The sequence below is a fragment of the Canis lupus genome, chromosome 10, assembly GCF_011100685.1.
Source record: "Canis lupus familiaris isolate Mischka breed German Shepherd chromosome 10, alternate assembly UU_Cfam_GSD_1.0, whole genome shotgun sequence".
Lineage (NCBI taxonomy): Eukaryota > Metazoa > Chordata > Mammalia > Carnivora > Canidae > Canis > Canis lupus.
Genome location: NC_049231.1, coordinates 39,080,253 through 39,102,491, shown reverse-complemented (window position 1 = coordinate 39,102,491; position 22,239 = coordinate 39,080,253). Strand labels below are relative to the sequence as shown.

General features: G+C 48.4%; 1 protein-coding gene and 1 long non-coding RNA gene across 9 annotated transcripts in view; one reads left to right on the top strand and one right to left on the bottom strand.

Moving 5' to 3' along the window:
• Positions 1-13,415, top strand: part of LOC111097691 — a 31,454-nt gene extending 18,039 nt beyond the window's left edge. Inside the window, exons 5-8 of one of the 2 annotated variants that reach the window (XR_005365724.1) lie at positions 4,676-4,791; positions 9,134-9,217; positions 11,401-11,460; positions 12,225-13,415. This is a non-coding gene — a long non-coding RNA (uncharacterized LOC111097691). Of the gene's footprint in view, positions 1-4,675; positions 4,792-9,133; positions 9,218-11,400 lie in introns of both variants that reach the window. The other variant, XR_005365723.1, reaches the window with a different exon arrangement.
• The window catches only part of FHL2 (four and a half LIM domains 2), a 67,690-nt gene that overhangs the window by 15,975 nt on the left and 29,476 nt on the right, over positions 1-22,239 (bottom strand). The window contains exons 1-2 of one of the 7 annotated variants that reach the window (XM_038550889.1): positions 20,392-20,505; positions 6,008-6,187 (exon numbers count right to left, since the gene is read on the bottom strand). The exons of 1 other annotated variant lie outside the window; for it this stretch is intronic. In XM_038550889.1, the coding sequence (XP_038406817.1) occupies positions 6,008-6,163 (156 nt within the window). In that variant the 5' untranslated portion in view covers positions 6,164-6,187; positions 20,392-20,505. Of the gene's footprint in view, positions 1-6,007; positions 6,188-9,463; positions 9,487-19,071; positions 19,155-19,591; positions 19,827-19,932; positions 20,271-20,391; positions 20,506-22,239 lie in introns of those variants that run through there. 5 more of the 7 variants (XM_038550890.1, XM_038550888.1, XM_038550887.1 and 2 more) reach the window with 5 other exon arrangements.

Genomic DNA, 22,239 nt, shown 5'->3' with positions numbered 1-22,239 from the left:
AGCATTATCCCCTGTCACCAGAAAGTGGAAGCCACTCAAGAGTCCATCAACAGATGCATGAAGAAGAAAAATGTGGTTCATTTGCACCAGGGACTATTATTTAGCCTCAAAAAGGAAATTCTGATGCATGCTACAACACAGAGGAGCCCTGAGGACATTATGCTCAGCAAATAAGCCAGATGCCAAAGGGCAAATACGATTCCACTTAGATAATGTCCCCAATAGTCAAATGCAGGGACAGGACGTAGTGTTTCACGGGGACACAGTTTCAAATTTTCCAAGATGAAGAGTCCTGGACGTTGGCCGCACACACGAATGCATGAGGGCAGAGGGGAGGCAGTCCCAGGCCCAGCGCTCGCGTGAGCTCTGCCCAGGGCATCAGCCTCAATGGCCGGGCCACACAGCTTGTTAGTGAAACAAGAGGGAAAGGAAATACGGGTTCAAGGAAACTTGCCTTTCAGGGCTGATCTTCAAAAAACTGAGGGAGGAACCTCTCTGTGAAACGTGACAACAAAGCCACCAGATGCCCCCCACAGTCTCCTCCCTGCTGAGGGAGCCCCCAGACAGGAGGAAAGAGCAGCGGAGGGGCCGATGTGCATGGACAGTCCTGGAAAAGTTTGTTTAAATGCTCCCATGGGTCAGGAGCACTGCAGAAACCCATTTTACACACAGTTAACCTGAAAACACAGCAGCTACAGGTTAAGCCGATGTGCCAGCAGACCTTAGGCCCTAGAAGGCGCTCCTTCCTGCTTGGGATATCATCCATGCAACTTGACTGGACTTGGGCATCAACACAAGGCTTCTAGACTTTCCAAAGCCCAGGTCCCGGCCTATCACACCTCTGCACCCCGGCCCATGCCATACTTTGCCTTGGGAGGCCCTTTGCCTCCTCTTCAACGAGCAGAATCCAGCTCAGCTGCGAGGCCCAGCTGGCAGGCCACATGCTCTGGGAGCTGCCCCGACCAGAGGGAAGTCGTGCACCGCCCCCACCTACCACACCACGGCAGCGAGCCATGTCAACATCTTTCTCCAAACCCTGCATGGAAGCCCTTATCTAAGTCATTACGCTACCAGGCTTCCCTGTAAGTCTCTTTCTGCGTGCTCTCTTTGGAAGTTGGGTGAAGCTAATAAATTTATGTCACAGCTTCCTCTTGGACTCACTTCTTAAGAAAGCCCACAATGCATAGGAAGTGAGAAAAGACTTTATGGCAAGAGAAAGGTAATGAGACACCGCCAGCTTCGCTTTCTGAGGGCACACTGAGGCTTCTGGCCAAGATGACATTAGTCTCGGCATGGGGAAAGATTTTTGGCACAGGATTCCCCGGAGCCGAGCGATGGGCTGGAACCTACCACCCAAGGGCCCAGAAGCTGTTACAATGGACCACACCTGTGTGTCTGGACCCGCGCTTCATGTCACACCCTGAGTCCTTCTCTCAAAGTCTTGGTACCTGGAGGCCCTCTCCTTTCTTGCACCTGCAGCTCCAAAAAGATGGTTAGTTTTCGTTCTTAGGACCGACCTAGTGCATCCAGCTTGATTCTGTTACGAATCAAGTACACCGTGAAGTCCCCAAAGGGCACGGTTTAGATGCTGGAGGTACAAGGTTAAGAGATACAGACTCACTGACTTTGAAGAACATCAAAATGTCCTGGAACTATCATAGTTTTAAAGTCCTTTAGAGAGGGTGAAAGAAAAGGAAAGGGGTGGGGGGAGAGAGAGAGAGAAAGAAAGAAACAAAGAAAGGAAAGGAAAAAAAGAAAAGAAAAGAAAAGAAAAGAAGAAAAGAAAAGAAAAGAAAAGAAAAGAAAAGAAAAGAAAAGAAAGAAAAGAAAAGAAAAGAAAAGAAAAGAAAAGAAAAGCAGGAAGAAAGATCTTTTACACGTCCCAGAAAAAATACCAAGGCTAATTTTGTGCTTACGGAAATGTCACAAAGTGCAGTAAAATGTTGATAAACAATGTAAGATTAGGCCCAAACGCTTCCTTTCAGATTTCATATTTTTCCACTTCAGAATCATTCCTAATATGGGAAGCATTCGTTGCCTGGCTCTGGAACTTGCCCTGATTGAGACACCAGCTGAACCAGGGGACCGGCAGGTGGCCAGGCAGGACAGTGGCCCCTCCGCTGGCCCAAGGTGGCCCCAGGCAACAGGGTCGCTCCAAACCCAGGCTACTGCTGGCAACACCCCTCCCTCACCCCCTTCTGCCTGGATGGGGCGGGGGGGGGGGGGGCGGGTTCAGACGAGGTTTTCCCAAACCCATCCTGCCTTAAATCCACACGATTTCACTTGACAGATTCTCAGAGTCCTTCACGCTCTGCACTTTGGAAAGATGTCCTTTGAGACTGTCAGGGCATCACATTTCTAACTGCATGTACCTCCAAATACTTAAGAACGAAGGTCCTGGAGCACAGACGGTGGCAGAAAGGACAGCACTGGCTCTGCGTGGCCGTCGCAGGGGTCCCGGCCGTGGTGGCGAACTTAGTTCCCGTGACAGTTGTGAGGCGGGCAGCCCGTTTTCAGATGTGGACACGGAGGCTCCTGGGCGACCTAAGTCCCCACACGTACACTGGCTGCAGGGAACCCAGGCACGGAGGCTCGAGGCCCCCGGGGGGAACGTCACCGCCGAACGTGGCGTGCCTTTGGTGGCCTGCCTGCCAGGGGCCCCTCTGGTTTCTCGGGGCCTGAGAGGTTCCCCACCTGGTCAGCCTCGTTCCCGGCTCTGAGGATCCTGCTTCGTTCATTTCCCCTTAGAAACAGATTTTTCGGGATCCCTGGGTGGCGCAGTGGTTTGGCGCCTGCCTTTGGCCCAGGGCGCGATCCTGGAGGCCTGGGATCGAGTCCCACGTCGGGCTCCTGGTGCATGGAGCCTGCTTCTCCCTCTGCCTATGTCTCTGCCCTCTCTCTCTCTCTCTCTCTCTCTGACTATCATAAATAAATAAAAATTAAAAAAAATATTTAAAAAAGAAAAGAAAGAAACAGATTTTTCCCTGACGGGAGGATCTCTAAATAAATCAGCATAGTTTCACCGCTCATGACAACCTTTGCGGACAAATTACATGGAAACTCTAAAAAGATGATTCACTCACCAAGCACTTAAAAATCACCTCAACAAATAAAAAAGTGCTGCGTGTGGGAGTTGGACGGTGAGGACGTGTCTGGAACGTGTCTGGAATAGTAGCCTTTCCCACAAAGGCCCAGGAGGGCGGGCGGGGGGAGGCCTGAGTCCTGCTCCAGGGTGGGAAGAACGGGCGTTTCCAATCTGACCTCATGCCTCCTACACCAGCCGTGGTCAGGAGCCTTCTGGAAGCATGGCAGAGACATCGAGATTTCACGTGGACAGGTAAGAGCCTCCGCCTCCCGGTTCAGCTGCCTGGCTGCTTTCTGCCCAAGGACCCCAGAGACTTTCTGATCCTTGAAAGCTTTCCAGATGTTCGCTGAGAAACAGTTTGGTGGGTGGACTTGCGCCAAATTGATTATCAGTTTGGTGTTTCCCACCTAATTACTCAGAAGCTAGAAAGTGTGTTCTAGAAACAAACTGAGCTAGCCATGTGGCCCAGAGGTTGTTCAAGTCCCTGATTTGTGAAGTGCCCAGCACTGGCAGCTGTCTCTAGAGTTACGGGCCCCACCTACGTTTTCCTTAGTTTCTTGATTTTTTGAAGCTCCGAATCTAAGGAGATCCATCCAAAAATATCTGTAATCAGGCCAAAAAACTTTTTTTGCTAGTATCCACAGATGTCCAAGAAAAATGTCAGGAACAGGGTAACGTTAGAGGATCATGAAATTTTGTTTGCATTACCCGCTCTCACCTATTCCCCTGGTCCTGAAGTGAATGATTTCTCTCCTTGGAGAGCACACCATTTCCTCAGAGCAACTAAACATAAATAGCAAATACATCTGAGAAACAGAAACGTTTTCAAACGTATGGGAGCTAACTACAGAGACAGGTCCTGAAATCTCATCTATATCACATAAAAGTCACTCAACACCCATCGGTGTGCCAGTGTTTCAAATCTATATACACGTGCAAGTGTGTCCTTCAGAGGAGGAGGTGAGTGGGGCTCCAGGTGACTCTGCTGTTTTAAGAAAAGGGAAGAGCCCCCACATCTGTGAGCTCAGTGGCTCTATCAAGCCAGGACTTTCGGGTCTACTTCCTGAAATAACAGGAATGTTTTTCCTATCATTGCTTCCTCCACAAAGTCAACTACATAATTACTTCTGAAAGTCAAGCAAACAATTCCAAATATTCAAGAGCCCCAAATAGCCAAGTCAAACTTCAAGTAGGCATCCTTTTTCCTTCCAAAATGTAGACAACCACACGGCGGAACTCCATGTATTGTAAACCGTGAATCTGGGTTGAAAAGTTCAGCATGATTAACTCCTGGCTTTGCAGCAGTCTTGTTGATTTTGGCCCCATTTGGGGGATTCTTGTTTATCTGTGCATCAAGTATGTGCCGAAGGGAAACTAGTTTTAAGGGTCTTTGCACTAAATCATGTTGGAGAACTGAGAGGGGACTTTTGTTTTGTTTTTACTTTAGCCCCCGGTCAAGGATGACTAGTCCCAAATATCCAAAACGTTTCCTCTAAACCAGAGTTGTTTTCTGTCAAAATATCTGGACCTCTCACCTACTTAAGCCTATTAAATTTTTATAAATGAATTATTTTTTTCTCTCTCTCTTAGTTCTTCCTCCTACTGGACATTTTTATTGATGTTTCTACTCTGGAAATGGATCGAGAGAGAGAGGGCGAAGCTTCCAGAGGGTGCGTGGAGGGACTGCATTGCAGGAAGAGTAATGAGTAAGTAGTCAGATGGAGTTTACAAAACCATGAGCTGCTATTTGGGGTGCTGGGGCTTCGTAGCCACATGCTGTAGTAACCCCACCAAGTTGGCACCTGTTTTATCTGCATTTCATAAAGGGGAAGACAGGCACAGAAGGGTCAAGAAATCAGCCCAAGCTCACACAGATAGTTAGAGCCAGGACTGGAACTGGGCAGTTTATGTTTATGTCTGGCCTGGTCAATAAAGAATAAAGCCTTCTAAGAACCCACGAGGTTCTTAGAACCTAGCTTTTCAGACTAGCAAGATCAGCCACTTTTTTGCTCACAGCAGCCCACCCTCTGCACATTTTGAAGTTTACGCAGGACTTCTGCTGTTTGGTTTCTTTTGTGCAGGGCTCCCCTGTCCCTAGCCAGAAGTTACGTGGCTGTGGCCTGGTTTCAAGTGGCCCAGGCTGCAGAGCCTTCATCTCTGTTGGAGCAAAGGCTTCTCTCCACACAGGATGGGAGCTGTTTCCCAACTGTCACCAAATACCCAGCAGCAGAAAGTGATGGTGCGGCCCTCTGCTTCCTGCCTTTCCTGGGAATGACATGCTAGAGGACAGAAACGTCAGGAACGTGCACTGGCTCGGCTGGAGCTGCCCAGCTGCAGACCCAGCCTGACCCAATCAGGCAGCAGCTACGTCCTGACGTTCATGACCATGGAGGAGAGGGGCCCTTGTGGGGTTCAAGGGGGGAGAGCAGAAAAGAGACACCAAGATGCCACGAATGACCCTGAAGTCCATGAAGATGGGGATTCCTTGGGAGCTCCCCAAGTGCCCCCATTCTGTACCAGTTCTGTGGCTCCAAGGAGGACAATCACTTAAAGTCCTGTCAAGTGGGTTTTAGCAACTGATAAGCAGGTGGAAGCTATCAGAGATCCCAGCCACCAGGGGGGGACCTCCAGGGGCAATTCTCTGTGGTCCAGGCTGGATGCACGGCACAGAGCCCTCTGCATTCTGCCCCGGATGAGCCAGGTGAGTTAGGCGTGGGCACAGACCAGCCGCAGGGAGGAGGTTTGGAAAGGCTGCCTGGAGGGAACGAGCCCATCAGAGGGGGCTCAAGAGACAGAATTTCAATAGGCACTAAGGTTCAGAGCTCCAGCACGAACCACATAGAAGCCCATGGTTTCTGGGGAGCTTCAAGGGATCCAAGAGTAGTGTGGGCGCTGCCGGGGACTGGGGAGACCCAGGGGTACCTTGCAGTCACAGCCGATGGGCTTCCCACACTCCTCGCAAGTGCTGGCATAGAGGGCCTCAAAGCATGCCACGCAGTAGGGGCTCTCCTCCCTCAGGATGTACTTCTTGCCAAAGAGGGATTTTTCGCAATGGTGACAGTCAAAGCGCTCGGTCATGGTGACTCCTGGCCCTTCAGCAACCTATCAGAAAGGAGAGAGTACAGGTCCCTGTGAGCACACTCACGATGCAGTCCTGCTGTCTCTTGTCATCTTTGACCAAGGGATGGGATCCCCTCCGGGTAAAGAACTGAAACTCAGCCTTTCAACAGTTGCGATTTTCAGTGATACACACACACACACACACACACACACACACACACACAGCCTGGGGGCAGTTCTGTTGTTTGAACGCATTCCACTTCCTTAAAAGTCCCCACCATTGTTGATAGTGTCACAAAAAGCTATGTCAACTTTGGACACAGGGAGAGCCAGCATCAGAGCTCTCACCCTGGCAAGGCTGGCTGTGTGCTTCAAACGTGCAACGCGGCCTTACATCCTCCCTTTCTCCCTACCCCCAAAATAGAAAGGTCGGGATAGAAACAATATGTTCATTTCTATAAAAGTATTTTCCATGAGCTCCCCTTTCTAATGCATAAATTTTGAAGAGTAAGAAACCACAGTGTCCAGAGGGAGGGGGGATGGGAGCTGATAAACCGGAGATGCCAAAGGACCATTACCCTTAACCGTGATGTGGCACTGGGAAGCACAACCTGTCATTGCACTAGAAAAACTATCATGTGTTCCGGGGGGCGAGTCACTTCTCCCCTATGAAAAGGTTACCCTTGGGCTGCCCAGGTATCCAGACAGCAGGGTAAAGGGGGAGGCTGGCTTCCAAGAACAGAGATGATCACACCGTGGGAAATGCAGTCAGTGGCTCTCCAGACAATACCTTGAGACTTTCAGAGAGGAACAGGAATGCAGCTCCGTGCCAGTCACCCTGCATTTTTTTCCAGGGTGAGCAGAGAGTGTGCAGGGGCAGAGGGGGGACAAGACCGGGCAGAGGGAGGGGGGAGGAGCTTCTCAAGCCACTGTGGGCAAGCGTGGTGCAGAGATGTGCTCCTGGGCATTAAAAACACAGACTCAGTCGCCTTTAGGAATATTTTCCCATGTGGCAGTATTTCACTGGCTAAAAGTAAAAAGTTTTACAAATTGTTACCTAGGCAGACTGACTATGTAACTCTGAGCCACGTTTCGAGAACTCTAATTACGCTTGGTTCGATGTCCAGTGCTTTGAACCATCGAAGAGTGAAATTCCAGAAAAGCCTGTGGTGCAAATCAAATATTGCTGCCTGGTTTATAATAACAGTAAATTTGATGGTGTTTATTAATTTCGTGCTCTTGTGTATACATGGTCCTGACAACGGTAAGCAAAGAAAGAAATATCCTTCAAGCATCCATGCTTGGTGATTTCTGTGTTTATAGAACTTTTTTTTCCAAGAGTATTAAACATGCAGCTGGACCCATGTGGCAGAATCCAGCCTTCTAAATTGCTCTTCCCAAAGTTAAAGAAAACATTGTCTGGACATTCTTGTGATAACATTACAAGATGAGGCTCTTGTGCATTTGAATTATTCTTCTGAAACCCAATGTATAAATATCCTCTGTACTCAGGCCTTCTCAGGTTGCGGCAGCAATGTTGGCAGAAGATTCAATGCTTTCCTGTAATTTCTTAGTTATCGGCCCTTGAAAATGGCAATCGTTTATGTCATCACAATCGAGAGCTGTCTTTTCAACGTATATATTTTTCCCATAAAGGTTGCCATTTACCTGTGGGGAATTAAAGGCTGATTGCCTGTTCTTCTCACAAAAATATAAGAGTAATGATTTGAGGATCTGAAATACGAACAACAAAAGGAGACAGAACTATAAAGTAGAATTTTAAAAGCTGGACACAATTCCCGAGATTATCTGTGACAACTACCTCATTGTATGGACGGAGAAACCAGAGCCCAGGAATAGTAGTGAAAAAGGAGGATTCACATGGGCTTTTTTTTTTTTCCCAAAAAAGCCACCTGTGTTAGAAAACACAAACTCGCGATCTAAATCAAAAAGTGGTTCTATGTGGGCTGGGACGAAACACAGTGGGATCCTGCTAGGGTAAGGATACGGGCTGTACTGGTCATCTCCCCAGAGGCCGTTTTGACGTTCTCAAGCCAATGAAAGGGATGAACTTTTTCCATCAGCGTAATGATCATGATGTTGCTCATGTACCTGGCATATGTGTTTCACCTCCTCCAGTTCCACGGGCCCGGGACAGAAATAATCTACGGAAGTAAACTCTGAGGACACGTGAGGACCCTGCCTCTGCTCAAAGCAGGACTGAGGCTCTAGGGAGACAAGTGTCACCAGCACTGACGCCTACTCCCAGCAGGACTAGCAGAGCGGCTGCCACCTGCCCAGAGGGGCTGAGAGGGACTCTCATGACAGTGGCTCTCTCTCCCACCTTGTTCCTTATCTTTGCTATGAAGTCACTACAATTTTAGGGATTAGGAAAGCACTTCTGTCAAACCAGTGGGTTAAGGCATAAAATGAGCACCCATCACCGATGAGGGACAGAGCAGGATACACTCAGTCTGAGAAGGTCCCCTTATGGGTTCCCAGAGAATGATAGGAAGCACAGACCCTGGGAGTCAAAGTAAGTAGACCATAAGCTAATGAGAAAACCAAAGACTTCCCTTCTATTACCAAGTATTTAATTCCAGGTCTCCTTTAATTAGATACTACCAGATAGAATATTCTTTTTAAAAAAGTGTGTATTGGGCACCTCAGTGGCTCAGTTGGTTAAGCATCTGCCTTCAGCTCAGGTCATGATCCCAGGGTCCTGGAATCGAGCCCCATGCTGGGGCCCTGCTCATCGGGGACTCTGCCTTTCCCTCTCCCTCTGCTGCTCTCTCTCTACCAAATAAATACATAAAATATTTAAAAATAAAATAAAATACATTAAAAAGTGAGTATTTAAACCTACACTACCAATCTTAAGCTTCCTTTAAATGGGAAACATGTATCTATAGACCTACATTAGAATGTCCCCATAACTTTGCATTTTTTAATCCTATACATCCTCTGATTATTTATTCTTTCCAAAAGCATCAGCTGAGCTGGAACTGTTGTCAGAAGGTATACAAAGTGCTGGAGATACAGAGATGAATACAATACAGGCATTCCCTGAAGGTACGTGCAGCCTAGGAGGAAAACAGATATCCAGTTGACCCTTGAACAATGTGGTGGTTGGGACACCAACAACCTGAAGCATCAGAAATCCACGTGTAACTGTTGACCCCCCTCCAAACCCTAACTACTAACAGCCTTGCCAATAATGCCAGCAGTCAAGTAACATGTATTTGTATATTATATGAATTATACATACTGCATTTTTACAATGAAGTAAGTTAAAGAAAATGTCACTTAGTGGGGCACCTGGGTGGCTCAGTGCTTGAGCATCTTCATTTGGCTCAGGGTGTGATCCCCAGGATCCTGGGATGGTCCCATATGGGGCTCCCCACATGGAGCCTGCTTCTTCTCCCGCTGCCTGTGTCTCTCTCTGTCTCTCATGAACAAATATATTAAATCTCTCTAAAAAAAAAAAAAAAGAAAGAAAAAGAAAGAAATATTGGGAAGCCCAGGTGGCTCAGCAGTTTAGTGCCGCCTTCAGCCCAGGGTGTGATCCTGGAGACCCTGGATCGAGTCCCACGTCAGGCTCCCTGCACGGAGCCTGCTTCTCCCTCTGCCTATGTCTCTGCCCCCCTCTCTCTCTGTCTCTCTCATGAATAAATAAATAAAATCTTAAAAAAATATTATTTAGCAAATCACAAGGAAAAGAAAATACATTTACTGTAGTGTACAGTATTTAATGGAAAAAAATATGTAAAAGTGGCCCCGTGCAGCTCAAACCCCTGTTGCTCAACAGTCTACTGTGCATCAGACAGATTACCAAGCTCCACGCTCAGGACAGTGATGGGGAGACACAGCGGGTACTATGGGAAGCCCGGAGAGGTCTCTTCGTGCTGGAAAAGGGTAAACCAGGTGGTACTGCAGGGCAGGGGGCCGATGGCAGGGCTGAGGCGTGATGTGTAGAGGGGAGGACGAGCACAGGAACTGAGAAGGTAGTCAAAGTTCAAAGGAAGGAAGGCCTGTAGTCTTGACCATGAACTTGGCTTCGCCTTGTAGGCAACGGCTTCACGAGGCCCAGCCGAGGGCTTACCGTGTGAAGGCCCGACCTTGCCACTGGTGGTAGGGGTGGGGGGTGATGAAGACAAACCCCAGTGGCACTGACTGTTTAAAAATGTTTCCAGGGTGTTCAGGTCTACTTCTGAGTCATTTCTCTGAATAAAAATAGGACGATCTTGGGTCTGTAAGGATTCTTTCAACCTACGGGGTACTATTGCCTCCTGTGTCTAAAGCTCCGCATCGTCCTGTCCTGGCGGCTTAGACCAAGCTCCTGCCCGCCCGGGGACACAGACCTGCTGAGAGGGGTTAGCAGCAGCCTGCAAGGAGGCGCCCGAGCAGAGGTGTGGCTGCTGACTTGCTATTTCATTGAACCAACTCCAAATTACAGCGTCCTGGAGTTCTCGCCCCTTGCCAGGGGCAACTCATCCTCTGACGTCATTCCCTCTTCGGCTCTGAGCAAGCAGGATATTTGGAAAAGCTGGCTGGCAGGGGACAGGTGTGGCTCAGCCTGCTAATTGCTCTGAGTGAAGCGGGCCCCGGGGGCACCGCAGGCCTGGCTGCAGGTGGGGAGGCACCTGGCCCTGGGGGGTCTCCCACGGGCCCAGCTTTGGGGCGGGTGGAAAAAAACCAAGGCTCTGAGAGCAGGGGAGCAGTGATGCACAGGCTCCCTTACCACAAACCTTACTATTATTTTAAAAGTCCCCATGCTTAGAAATGTGGGGTATTTTTATCTCTGCAGATTTTAAAACTGGGAAACAAAAGTTTGGCGGGACGGCCAGTGTCAGAGAACACAGAAGAGAAACACAGAGAAGGGGAGAGGGACAGAGAGAGGAAAGAGAAGTATAGAGATGGGAAGAGGCAAGAGATGGGAAGAGGCAAGGAAAGAGAAGTAGAGAGATGGGAAGAGGCATTTTTCTACCAAGAAAAATGGTAGAAAGAGGGACACTTGGGTGGCTCAGTGGTTGAGCATCTGCCTTCAGATCGTGATCGTGGGGTCCTGGGATCGAGTCCCGCATCAGGCTTCCTGCATGGAACCTGCTTCTCCCTCTGCCTGTTTCTGCCTCTCTCTCTGTCTCTCATGAATAAATAAAATCTTAAAAAAGAAAAGAAAAAGGAAGAAGGTAAAAAGACACTAGGACACAAAGAGCCAGGTAGTTCATGCACTTTTTTTTTTTTTTTTTTAACAGGAGTGATGTCTTGGGAATAGAAGGAGGAGGCTGGTGAGCTGGCCAGCCCAAGAGTGCCAGGTACTGGGCCTGTCCTTCCCAGAAGGGCACCTTCTGGGCCGCAGGGGCTTGCCTAAAAAAGGCCAGATTTGCAAAAGAGGTCTCCCTCAAGCATTGTCTCCAAAGCTCCCCTTATTCAGCTACCGACTTCAATCCGACCCAGAGGTGCCATATCCCTCTTCCTCAAGACCCAATTGAGGGTATCAACCTGTATCAACCCTGCTTTATAAGACTTTTCGGATGTCATCAGTTCTTAAAGAGAAATCCGCAAATATTCCCAAATCCTTCCCAGAACACGAGCAGCTGGGTCTGCAAGTTAGCCTCTGCTGAAACCATGTCTGTCTTTAAATGACCCAGGTGGGAAATTCCATTGCTTATCAAGTCTTTTTGGACAGAATTCAGAAAATCAGTCTGTTGTATGTAGGCTCTTTTCAAAGAATGTATTTTAAAATGCACTGTTTTCATGACACCATGCAACACTGTGACCACCTGTGTCCCCCACCAAACCAGTGAAGGTAGGCCTATTGCTGGGGCCTCACCCCCAGGTGATAAACACAGTCAGCCGCTTGATTAATACTTGTGGAATGAATGAACAAATGGATGGAGAGTACAAACATGTGGGCAAAAATCAAGAATGAAAATGAGGAATGTTTTGTGTGAACAATTCCCTTTGCATACCAAACCCAAAATGTAATGTGGTTTGGCATCTGATGCTAGAAATTTTAATAGCAGACCGCGGGCTTCATTCTTTCTCCTCTGTCTCTGGCCTCTCTTCCCCCTTCCAGATAAACTGCTGCTTCCACAGCGGGTAGAATTTTACTTATTGTGTTTGGACTCTACACTCATGTGAACACACAGATGCACAGCCCAGGACAGGTCAAGAAGCAAAAACCAACCAGGAGACACTTCCCAGCATCTCTGTGAAGAATGTGCTAGATCTCCTGCTATAGGCTCCAGACACCAGGGAAAGGCCCTGGATGTTCTCCACAGATGCAGCTTGCCTATAAATCCAAGATCCTTTGTCCAAGAGCAGCAGCTCTCACACCTCCAATAATAGCTAGAGAACATCCCGCACCAGTAGGCTTTCCTATGGACAGAAGTATTGACACACAAATGTGGCTCACCTCTAACACGCTTTACCAATCTAGCTGAACTGTTTCTTTTAAATAAAAATTCTGAGGAAAAAAAGAGAGATGCAAATTCAAGGAGTTTGCTATTTGAAAGAACATAATTATGTATTTAGAATCAATTTGAAGTTCATTTTTCAAAATTTTATCTATTTATTGACAAGAGAGAGCATGAGTGGGGGAGGGGCAGACGGAGAGGAAAAAGCAGACTCCCTGCTGAGTAGAGAGCCCAATGTGGGGCTTGATCCCAGGCCCCGAGATCATGACCTGAGCCAAAGGCAGATGCTTAACTGACTGAGCTGCCCAGGTGCCCCTGAAATTGATTTTTAGAGGGTTGGTAAGGTGTAAGATTGACTAGGCCTATCACTATGTGATATAGGTCTGGATTAATTTAATGAGACTTTACCGAGTACATGGGCAGGGGTCAGGGATGTTTTATAATTTGGTACAGAAACAGGTAACTTTCAAAAACTTAAAAAAAAAAATCTTGATTTTTCTCTGATAATTTTAAGAAAACATTTTGTGTTAGGGGTGCCGGCGGCTCAGTCTATTGGGTAGCTAGCTCTTGATTTCGCCTGAGGTCATGATCTCTGGGTCCTGGGACTGAGGCCCATGTCAGGGTTCTGCACTCAGCAGGGAGTCTGACTGGGGATTCTCTCTCCCTCTCCTTCTGCTCCTCCCCTGCTCAAGCATCCAGCCCTCCACCCCCTGCCCTGCAGCTTTCTGAAATAAATAAATTGATCTTTGGGGAAATAAGAAAGGAAATGTTTTATGTGACAGACAATGCTTGACTAAGGTAAACCACTATCTTCTGGGTTATCTTTGCAATACTGAATAAAGAAAAGAAATGAGAAAATGACAAATGCCAAGTTTCTGATTTAAGTCTGAATATAAGAGTTGTGAGACTGGTTTGATGTTCTACAGGCTTTTAAGACCAGTCAATAAGAATATCTTGAGTAACCACTTTTCTCCACGTACTGTTTTAGGCATTTGAGAGACTGGGGTAAAAAACACATGATCACTAAAGAGTTCCAGAATAGTTCTAGCTCCAAAGAATTTAAATCACCTTGAAGATACTATCTTGTCATTTAATCTGAAAACATGTCAGTTCAGTCAACGCAAGACAAGTATAATTAGGTCAGCTAGAATGGCGGGCTGACTCAGGCTCATAAATCAGCCCTGTGTGGGGGCTCTGGGGAGGCCCCACCCTATGGTTCTGTCACCACCTTCCTGGGAACATGTGAACACATTATTTAGGCTTTGTTCCCACAGGAACACAAGGAAATCCACTTATTCTCTCTCATCAGTCTCCCCCAATCTCCAAAAGGCAGCCCATTGTTTACTTTCCGTCTACCCAGCCTTCCATCTGCTATGAGCCCCAACTGGTCTCTTCCTTCTCCAGGTCGTCTTCCTTCATGGTGTTTCTTTAGCACACTGCAGTGGGATCCTGTCAGGACAGGCTTGCACATCTTCTGCTCCCTTCTTCATGGGCTGATTAATTCTCATTGGTTCCAAAAGTTGTATCAACACACACAGACAGATCCATTTTCTTTTTGACTGAGAACCTAAATATGTCCAGACTCCGAGGATGCCCTGTGATATTCATTTTATTACCCATAAAAAATGGACAGCTGCTTCTCTTACTGGCACAGAAATCACTTGCCTCACTCAGTACCATAAGCCTAAAGATCTTTAAGCCACAGACTAACTCAGGGTTGTGAACATACGAATTACAAAAGCCGAGGACAAGTGTGATGACACATGATGTCCAAGTTCAGACTAGGTGTGCAAATAACTCAGGAGAACTGAACTAAAGGTTGAGACATCAGATCCCGCCCCAGATCTTTCCTTAGATCTCCAGGAGGGGGGCCATATTTTACAGCAAAAAGAAAATTCACACCACCAGTAGCAAGGTAGTCATGGAATCTTTAAACAACATGAGTGATGGCTTATGGGAGAATTTTTTTTAAGATTTTATTTATTTATTTATTTATTTATTTATTTATTTATTTATTTATTCATGAGAGAAAGAGCAAGAGAGCAAACGAGTCAGGGGCAGAGGCAGAGAATCTCAAGCAGACTCCCCACTGAATGTGGAGCCTGACATGGGGCTTGATCTCATGACCCTGAGATCATGACCTGAATTGAAACCAAGAATCAGACACCTGACTGAGCCACTCGGGTGCCCCACTGGTGGAAGAATTTTTAAGCAAAGTTATTAAAGAGTTGTATTAGGTTCTCCAGAGAAACAAAACCAACAGGATATATACACATATATATACACACATACATATTATATGTCTATAATATACATGTATACACCACATAGGTAAAGAGATTTGTTACAAGGCACTGATTCACACTATTATGGAAGCTAAGAAGTCCCAAGATCTGTAGAAGGTCTGAGAACCAGGGGAGTCAATGGTGTAAATTACAGTTCAAAAGTCATTGGGCCTGGGGATCCCTGGGTGGCTCAGCAGTTTAGCACCTGCCTTTGGCCCAGGGCAGAGGATCTTCGGGCCCTGGGATTGAGTCCCACATCAGGCTCCCTGAATGGAGCCTGCTTCACCCTCTGCCTGTGTCTCTACCCCTCTCTCTCTCTTTCTGTGTGTCTCTCATGAATAAATAAATAAAATCTTAAAAAAAAGAGTCATTGGGCCCAAGACTCAAGGAGAGCTGAGTTTGAGCTTAAAGGCAGAAAAGGACCAATGTCCCAGCTCTGCAGTCAGGCAGGTAGAGTGCCCTCTTACTTAGTCTTCTCTTCAGTCTGGGTCTCAAGAGTCAGGCAAGAGGAATTCCCACTTAGCCTTTATGTTCAGGTCTTCAACTGATTGAATGAGGCCCACCCATATTGGGAAGAGCAATCTGCTTCACTCAGTCTACAGATTCAAATATTAGTCTCATTCAGAAACACCCTCACAGATATACCCAGAAGTAATGTCTGAACAATTATCTAGACATCCTGTGGCCCAGTCAAGCTGACAAAGAATCAGCCAACAAAGGGGCCAAAGTAAAAGTCCACAATTCAGGACAACAGAGGCACCTGGTGATTCACCCCAAAGTCACTATGCCAGCTTGTTCTCCTGGAAGACCAAGCTCTTGGTCTTCTAGAGAAGAGCCTGGGCATTTTGATCCAGGTGGTCATGTTCAGGAAGTGGCTTCTCAGTTGAAGTCCACATGATAAATGGGCTTTGATAGAATTCTCATAATAAAACGACACAGGAAGTATTCAATATCTCTTTTTGTTCATTCAAGCTCAAGGAACTTTGTATCTCGTGGCATCTGCGGCAAAGAGAAGCTTGCCTACTCCAGCCCTCTTGTTGACAAATGAAGCAGCCCTAGCCTCAGAGGCTGGGTAATGCATCCTTAGGTGCAGAACAGGAACAGAACCCAGGCCTCCTAGGGCACCCAGGTGGCTCAATCTGTTAAGCATCCTGATTTTGTCTCAGGTCATGATCTCATGGGTCACAAGATCAACCCCACGTCCTTGCTCAGTGGGGAGACGGCTTAAGATTCTCTCCTTTTTTTCTCTTTGCCCCTCCTCCTGCACATTCTCTCTCTCTCTCTCTCTCTCTCTCTCTCTCTCTCTCAAATAAATAAATAAATAAATCTTAAGAAGAAGAAGAACAACAACAACAACCCGGGCCTCCTGATGTCTAGCCTAATTATTTTTCAATACCTATAGGGCTTTGTTTGTCCACCACTCAGATTTCTTTCAGTACCGGAAGTGGTTTCACAAGCAATAGTGAGTCAAACGAGGCAGCAGAAGGCCTCATGGAAACATTCAGGTATGCCCCCAGCACTTTAGTGATTAGAACTCAGGCTCTACAGTTGAGCTGCCTGAGGTCAGATCAAAGGGTCACCATTTACTGGCTGGAACATCTGGAATAAAAGTTATTTTGATCTCACTGTGCTTTAGTTTCTCTGCCAAGTCAAGGATGGTATCAATATGGATACTACTTATGACGTGCAGGCTTGACAACAACCCTTCAATCAGGCCACGATCACCTCCCTGTCTCCCAGCTGAAGAAACTGGGGTACTCAGAGATGAGGTGACTTAGTGAAGATTGTACAGCTCAAGTTGAGGAGTGTGATGTAAAGCAGTCTTGCTCTAGCCAGGCTCTAGCCCACTGGTCTCTCACACCTGTCTTTTTTTTTTTTTTAAGATTTTATTTATTTATTCATGAGAGACACAGAGAGAGAGAGAGAGGCAGAGACACAGGTAGAGGGAGAAGCAGGCTCCACGCAGGGAGTGCAACATGGGACTGGATCCTGGGACTCCAGGAACACACCCTGAGCCAAAGGTGGCACTAAACTGCTACGCCACTGGGCTGCCCTTTCACACCTGTCATATAGCATATTTATGAAGATTAAATGAGACTGAATGGCAGTGCCTAGAACAAAGCCTGATCTATAATAAGCCAATTTAGGACTTATTAATATGCTACTGTGTAAAAACAGTGTAAAGGATGGCATGCTAATGAATTCAATTCTGTATATACTTGGCCCTTGAACAACATGGGTTTGAACCATGCTCTATATGTAGATTTTTTTTGCATAAATACAGCACCGTGAATGTATTTTCTCTTATGATTTTCTAAATGTTTTCTCTACCTTACTTTATTGTAAAAATACAGTGTATGATACATACGAAATTTGTCTTGACTAACTTTATGCAATCAGTAAGGCTTCCAGTCAACAGTAATTTAATTTCTGGGGAGTAAAAAGTTATATTTGGATATTCAGCTGCGTGGGGGGGGGGGGGGGCTGCACCCCTAACCGCCACGTCATTCCAGGGTCAAATATATTAACTGATAATCTTTAAAAATTCAGAGTGAACAAATTCAGAGGAAAACACTATGAAAAAAATTTTTACATAAATGTACAATGAAATGTTCTCCCTTGAGTCTGATTCTATGGAAGTTTAAATGTCAGGCTAGAAATCCCTGTATTTCTAAGACTTGCCTCAAATGTTGTTTGGTGTAAATCACCTTCAGGGTATCAGAGCTTCCCCCCCTAACATATTATTAGAAAACACAGGTAAGCAGAGCTAAAGCCAAAGCTGCAAGAAGTATATGGCCTTGTGTTCCCAACACAGTTCTTTTGATTATAAGCCCCAGCCCTGATTTACTACCTCCGGAAATAAATGCAGGGGAGTGCACACCATAGGAGCACATCATGTAGGGCAGCCGGATACATTTCATTTAGCCTGGGTTAGGCTAGCTCCAATGGAAACCCAGACTGGGATCTGAAAATAAGCATGATTGATTCTTGATTTAAATACGAAAGGACATTCAACACTTTCTTTCCAAGATTTCAGGTATGCTAAAATATCATACGAGCATAGCTTAAGATCAGAATTTTTCTAGTTTAAAATAAGCCCAGATTTTAAAATCTGATAGTTCAGTCTTTTAAGTTCCACACAAATCAATGCCTGAGCTCCACGTCTTTGGACTGAAGGGAAGTGCCGGGACACCCCCACCGGCGGTGGCAGGCAGCGCGCCCGCCAGCTGGACGAGTGGCTCGCAGTGCCGGGCTCTCCCGTGGGTGGCGGTGGCCCTGCTCCCACCGGCGGCGACCCTGGCCAGGGCTGCGACGCCTGCGGGCTTCCCTCCCGCGCCTACAGCGCACCCCAGCCCCGCTCTCCTCACCTTTCGGCGCCCCTCTGCCCAGGTCCCCCAAGGCTCGGCTCCCCTCCCTCGCCCAGGTGTCCTCATAGTTCTGCTCCCCTTTAGTCTGCCAGTCCCGGGGTCACCCCGCAGCTACTCCCCCTTCTCCCCGGGTTTGCCCAGGCTTCTGCCCCTCTGTCCCCGGGGTCACCCCGCAGCTACTCCCCCCTCTACCCGGGTTTGCCAGGCTTCTGCCCCCCTGTCCCCGGGGTCACCCCGCAGCTACTCTCCCCTCTCCCCGGGTTTGCCCAGGCTTCTGCTCCCCTCTCCTGGGGTCACCCCACAGCCCACAGCTACTCCCCCCTGTCCCCGGGGCTGCCCAGGCTTCTGCGCCCCTGTCCCCGGGGTCACCCCGCAGCTACTCTCCCCTCTCCCCGGGTTTGCCCAGGCTTCTGCTCCCCTCTCCCCGGGGTCACCCCGCAGCTACTCCCCTCTGTCCCCGGGGCTGCCCAGGCTTCTGCTCCCCTGTCCCCGGGGTCACCCCGCAGCTACTCCCCCCTCTCCCCGGGGCTGCCCAGGCTTCTGCCCCCCTGTCCCGGGGTCAGCCCGCAGCTACTCCCCCCTCTTCCCGCCCGGTCTCCAAGGTTCAGCCTCTGCGTCCCGGGTCTGCCCCGCATCTCTCTCCCGTCTGGCACGCCCGAGGCCCGATGCCTGGCTCCCCCTCCCGGGTATCCCCACGGTTCTGCCCCCTCTGCCCGGGTCTCCCCCTCGGCTCGGCCCCCCTCTCCGGGGTCTCCCCCGCATCTGCGCCCCCTCCCCGGGTGTCCCCCCAGGTCTCCGCCCCCGCCCCCCGAGGTGTGGGGTCGCCGCCGGCGGCGCGGGCGGGGGGCACTCACCGCGGCGCGGGCTCTGGGGACGCGGCGGGCGGCGGGGGCGGCGGCGGAGTCCCGGGCTGCGGCGGGCGGCCGACCGGGTGGAGCGAGCGGCTCCCGCCCGAGAGAACCCCCGCCGTGTCATTTGACCATATAAGGAGACGCACGCCTCCCGGGGGCCGGCCACGCGGGCTCTGCGCGCGGGCAGCTGCGCGGGGGCGCGGGGGCGCGGGGGCGCGGGGGGGGGTCCCGGCGGCCTCCCGCGGCCCGGGGCGCGCGGACCCCGACTCTCTTTGTGTGCTTCGGCCCGCGGTCCCCGGTCTCTAGCGCGCGGGGTCACCGGCGCTCCGGGGCAGGCTCAAAGGGCCGAGTGGGGGGCCAGGGCCGCGCTCGGGTCTCCCCCTTCGGGGCGCAGAGGCAGGGGCCTCCCCGCCCGGGTCCGGGGAACGCGACGGCAGCGGGAGCCCGAGGAGGGGGTGCGGGGTGCGCACGGGGCCACGGGTCGGTGCGGCCCGCCGGAGGCCAGCCTGGGGTGTACCCGCACCTGGGCGTCCTGGGCTTCTGGCGCAGACGGCTCCCCGCGTCGGGGGAGCCTAGCAGAGGGCCGCGGCCCGGGCGGCGCCAGGTTCTTTGTTCCGCCAGGCGGGGGCGAGGGGCCGGAGGGACGCTCTGCTCGGCTGCTCCTCCGGGGCGAGGAAACAAAGGTGAGCTGGAGGGAGCGCCGCCCGCCCCGAAAGCCCAGCCCTGTCCTGGGGACGGCCGGCACCCCTCAACCTGCAGGAAGGGCGTCACGGTGGAAGGGTTTGCCCTGGAGGGGGTGGCCAACCGCCGAGCAGCCGAGGGAAGAGGAGCTGATGGGAGGACGGCAGAGGGAGAGCAGGGTACCGTGGGCAGGCGTGTTACATTCAACCGGCAGCGGGCCTCCGAGAAGGAAGAGCTGTGGGGTTCTCTTCTCCCGGTTGACGCTCCATGTCTGCTGCTGTTTCAGACTCTCCGTGGGTCTCCATCAAGCAATCACAGAACTGGAGAGTCCTATTAGCTACCCTTCCTGAGCAGTAGCTCTGCGTGTTCTATCGCTTGATCCTCACCCCTTGAAGATAAGGATTAATACCCCAGTTTGATGGGGAGGACATTTCAGCTCAGAGAGATTTGCTCCAGGCCTCCTGAGAATAATCATGCCAGCTGAGATTTGACCTAGAGTCTGTCAGATGGCAAAGCCCTGCAAGTAGCTTGCAGGCAGGAAATGCCCCTGTTCCCACCAAGCTTCCAGAGGGCTGAGACTGGCCACATCAGTGAGGCCAGCCTGCCTTCCCCCACTCCTCCCTGAACCTGACAGGTTCTCACCAGAACAGAAGCTTGCGTTCCAGACCTGCATTCCCGCTGATAGGCAAAGCGGGCCAGTATCTTGAGCGAAGTGTGTGCAGACAAGCCTCTTCCCCGCTGACAGTTATTTAGAGGTGTTGTCTGTAGAGTTGCAAGTTACAGAATCATCTCCCAGAGAGAGAGAGAGAGAGGGAGGGAGGGAGGAAGGGAAAGATGAGGGGAAAATGAAAAGACTTAACTAGCTGCAATGAATAAGATGGGCTTGAATGATTTTGAAACAAAGAATACACTATTTCAAAAATAAAATCTCATGAGACAATTTGGGGAAGTGTGACACTAACAAGATAGTGGATGACATAAATAATTATTATGAATTTATTTTAGGTGTGATACTGAAACGATACACACAGAGAGAGATTCTTAAGGCCCTTAGCTTTCAGAAATAGCGCCAGAATATTTACCAATGAAATAACATTATGTCTGAAATCGTTGCAAAATAATTTGAGGTGGGAATGAATACAGCCAATATATATATGAAATAGTATCAGCCATGGATTAATAACTGGAAGTTGGGTGATGGGTGTGTGGGGTTCATTATACTAGTCTCTTTCCTTTGGTAATGCTTGAAAAATTCTGTAATGGAACATTTTTTAAATTACAAATGCACATACCATTTGACTTTGACCCAACGTTTCCTCTTACAGGAAATTATCTTACAGATAGACTTGCTCATGTGTAAACTGATACACATAGAGCAGTACTCCTTGTGGAATTCTTCATAATAGTAAGATATTGGACCATGTCATATGTTCATCAACAGGGACTAGTTAAATATTGTATGGTACATGTTAGAGTCATTTCTATATATAGCTGTTGAAAAGAACAAGGTAGCTATATTTATTGATTTGGCATGATCTCCAAGTTATGTCCATGGAAAGAAAAGTGGATATTAAGCAACCATTTGTGTTAAGAAATAAAGGGAGGAAGACAATGTATGCATGTAATAGTGTTTGCCTCTGGGGAGATCTGGGGAGGTGGGGGCCAGGAATAGAAGGGAGCTTAAGTTTTACTCTATATACTTTTGTTTCTTCTAAATTTTGTGCTATAAAAATATATTATTCATAAAAAAATAAAAATATTTTTAAAAATTAAAGCAACACATGCTCCTTTAAGACAAACACGAGACAAACTTGTTAAACTAACTATAGAAAATCAAGGAGGTTTGCTAGAAATAGAGGCAGGAGGAATATAATTCTGAGTTGAATGGTATGTACTTTCTGGAACAATTTTAATCAACGGACAAACTATTTTAAAAGTAAATTTTGGGGGTGCCTGGGTGGCTCAATTGGTTGTCTGCCTTCGGCTCAGGTCCTGATCTTGGTGTCCTGGGATAAACCTCGTATGGGGTTTCTCAGCAGGGAATCTGCTCCAGTATTCTCTCTTCCTCTCACTCTGCCCCTTTCCCTGATTGTGCTTACTCTTTCAAATAAATAAATAAAATCTTAAAAAAATAATAAAATAAATTTTTATAAGACAGTCTGGTAAAATGTTTTTTGAAAGGTTCTATCTTTTCTTTTTTTTCTTTTTTTTTTTTTTTTTGGTTCTATCTTTTCTACGGTTGTATTTGCAGGGCCTAACTATAGGGGATGGCACACAGTATGTGCCTTAATTAAAACATATTGAATGAATGGATGGATCACAGAAGACTTGTTTAATATGTGGCAAGTCTTTCATTTTGTAATTGATTATTTTATAGTATAGCAGATAGAATATTATAGAAAATAGAATGCTATGACAATATAACTTGATCTCTGGATCAAGGTCTGGATTTGAATCCCTGTCCTACCTAGGACTTACTGAGGTTCTGTG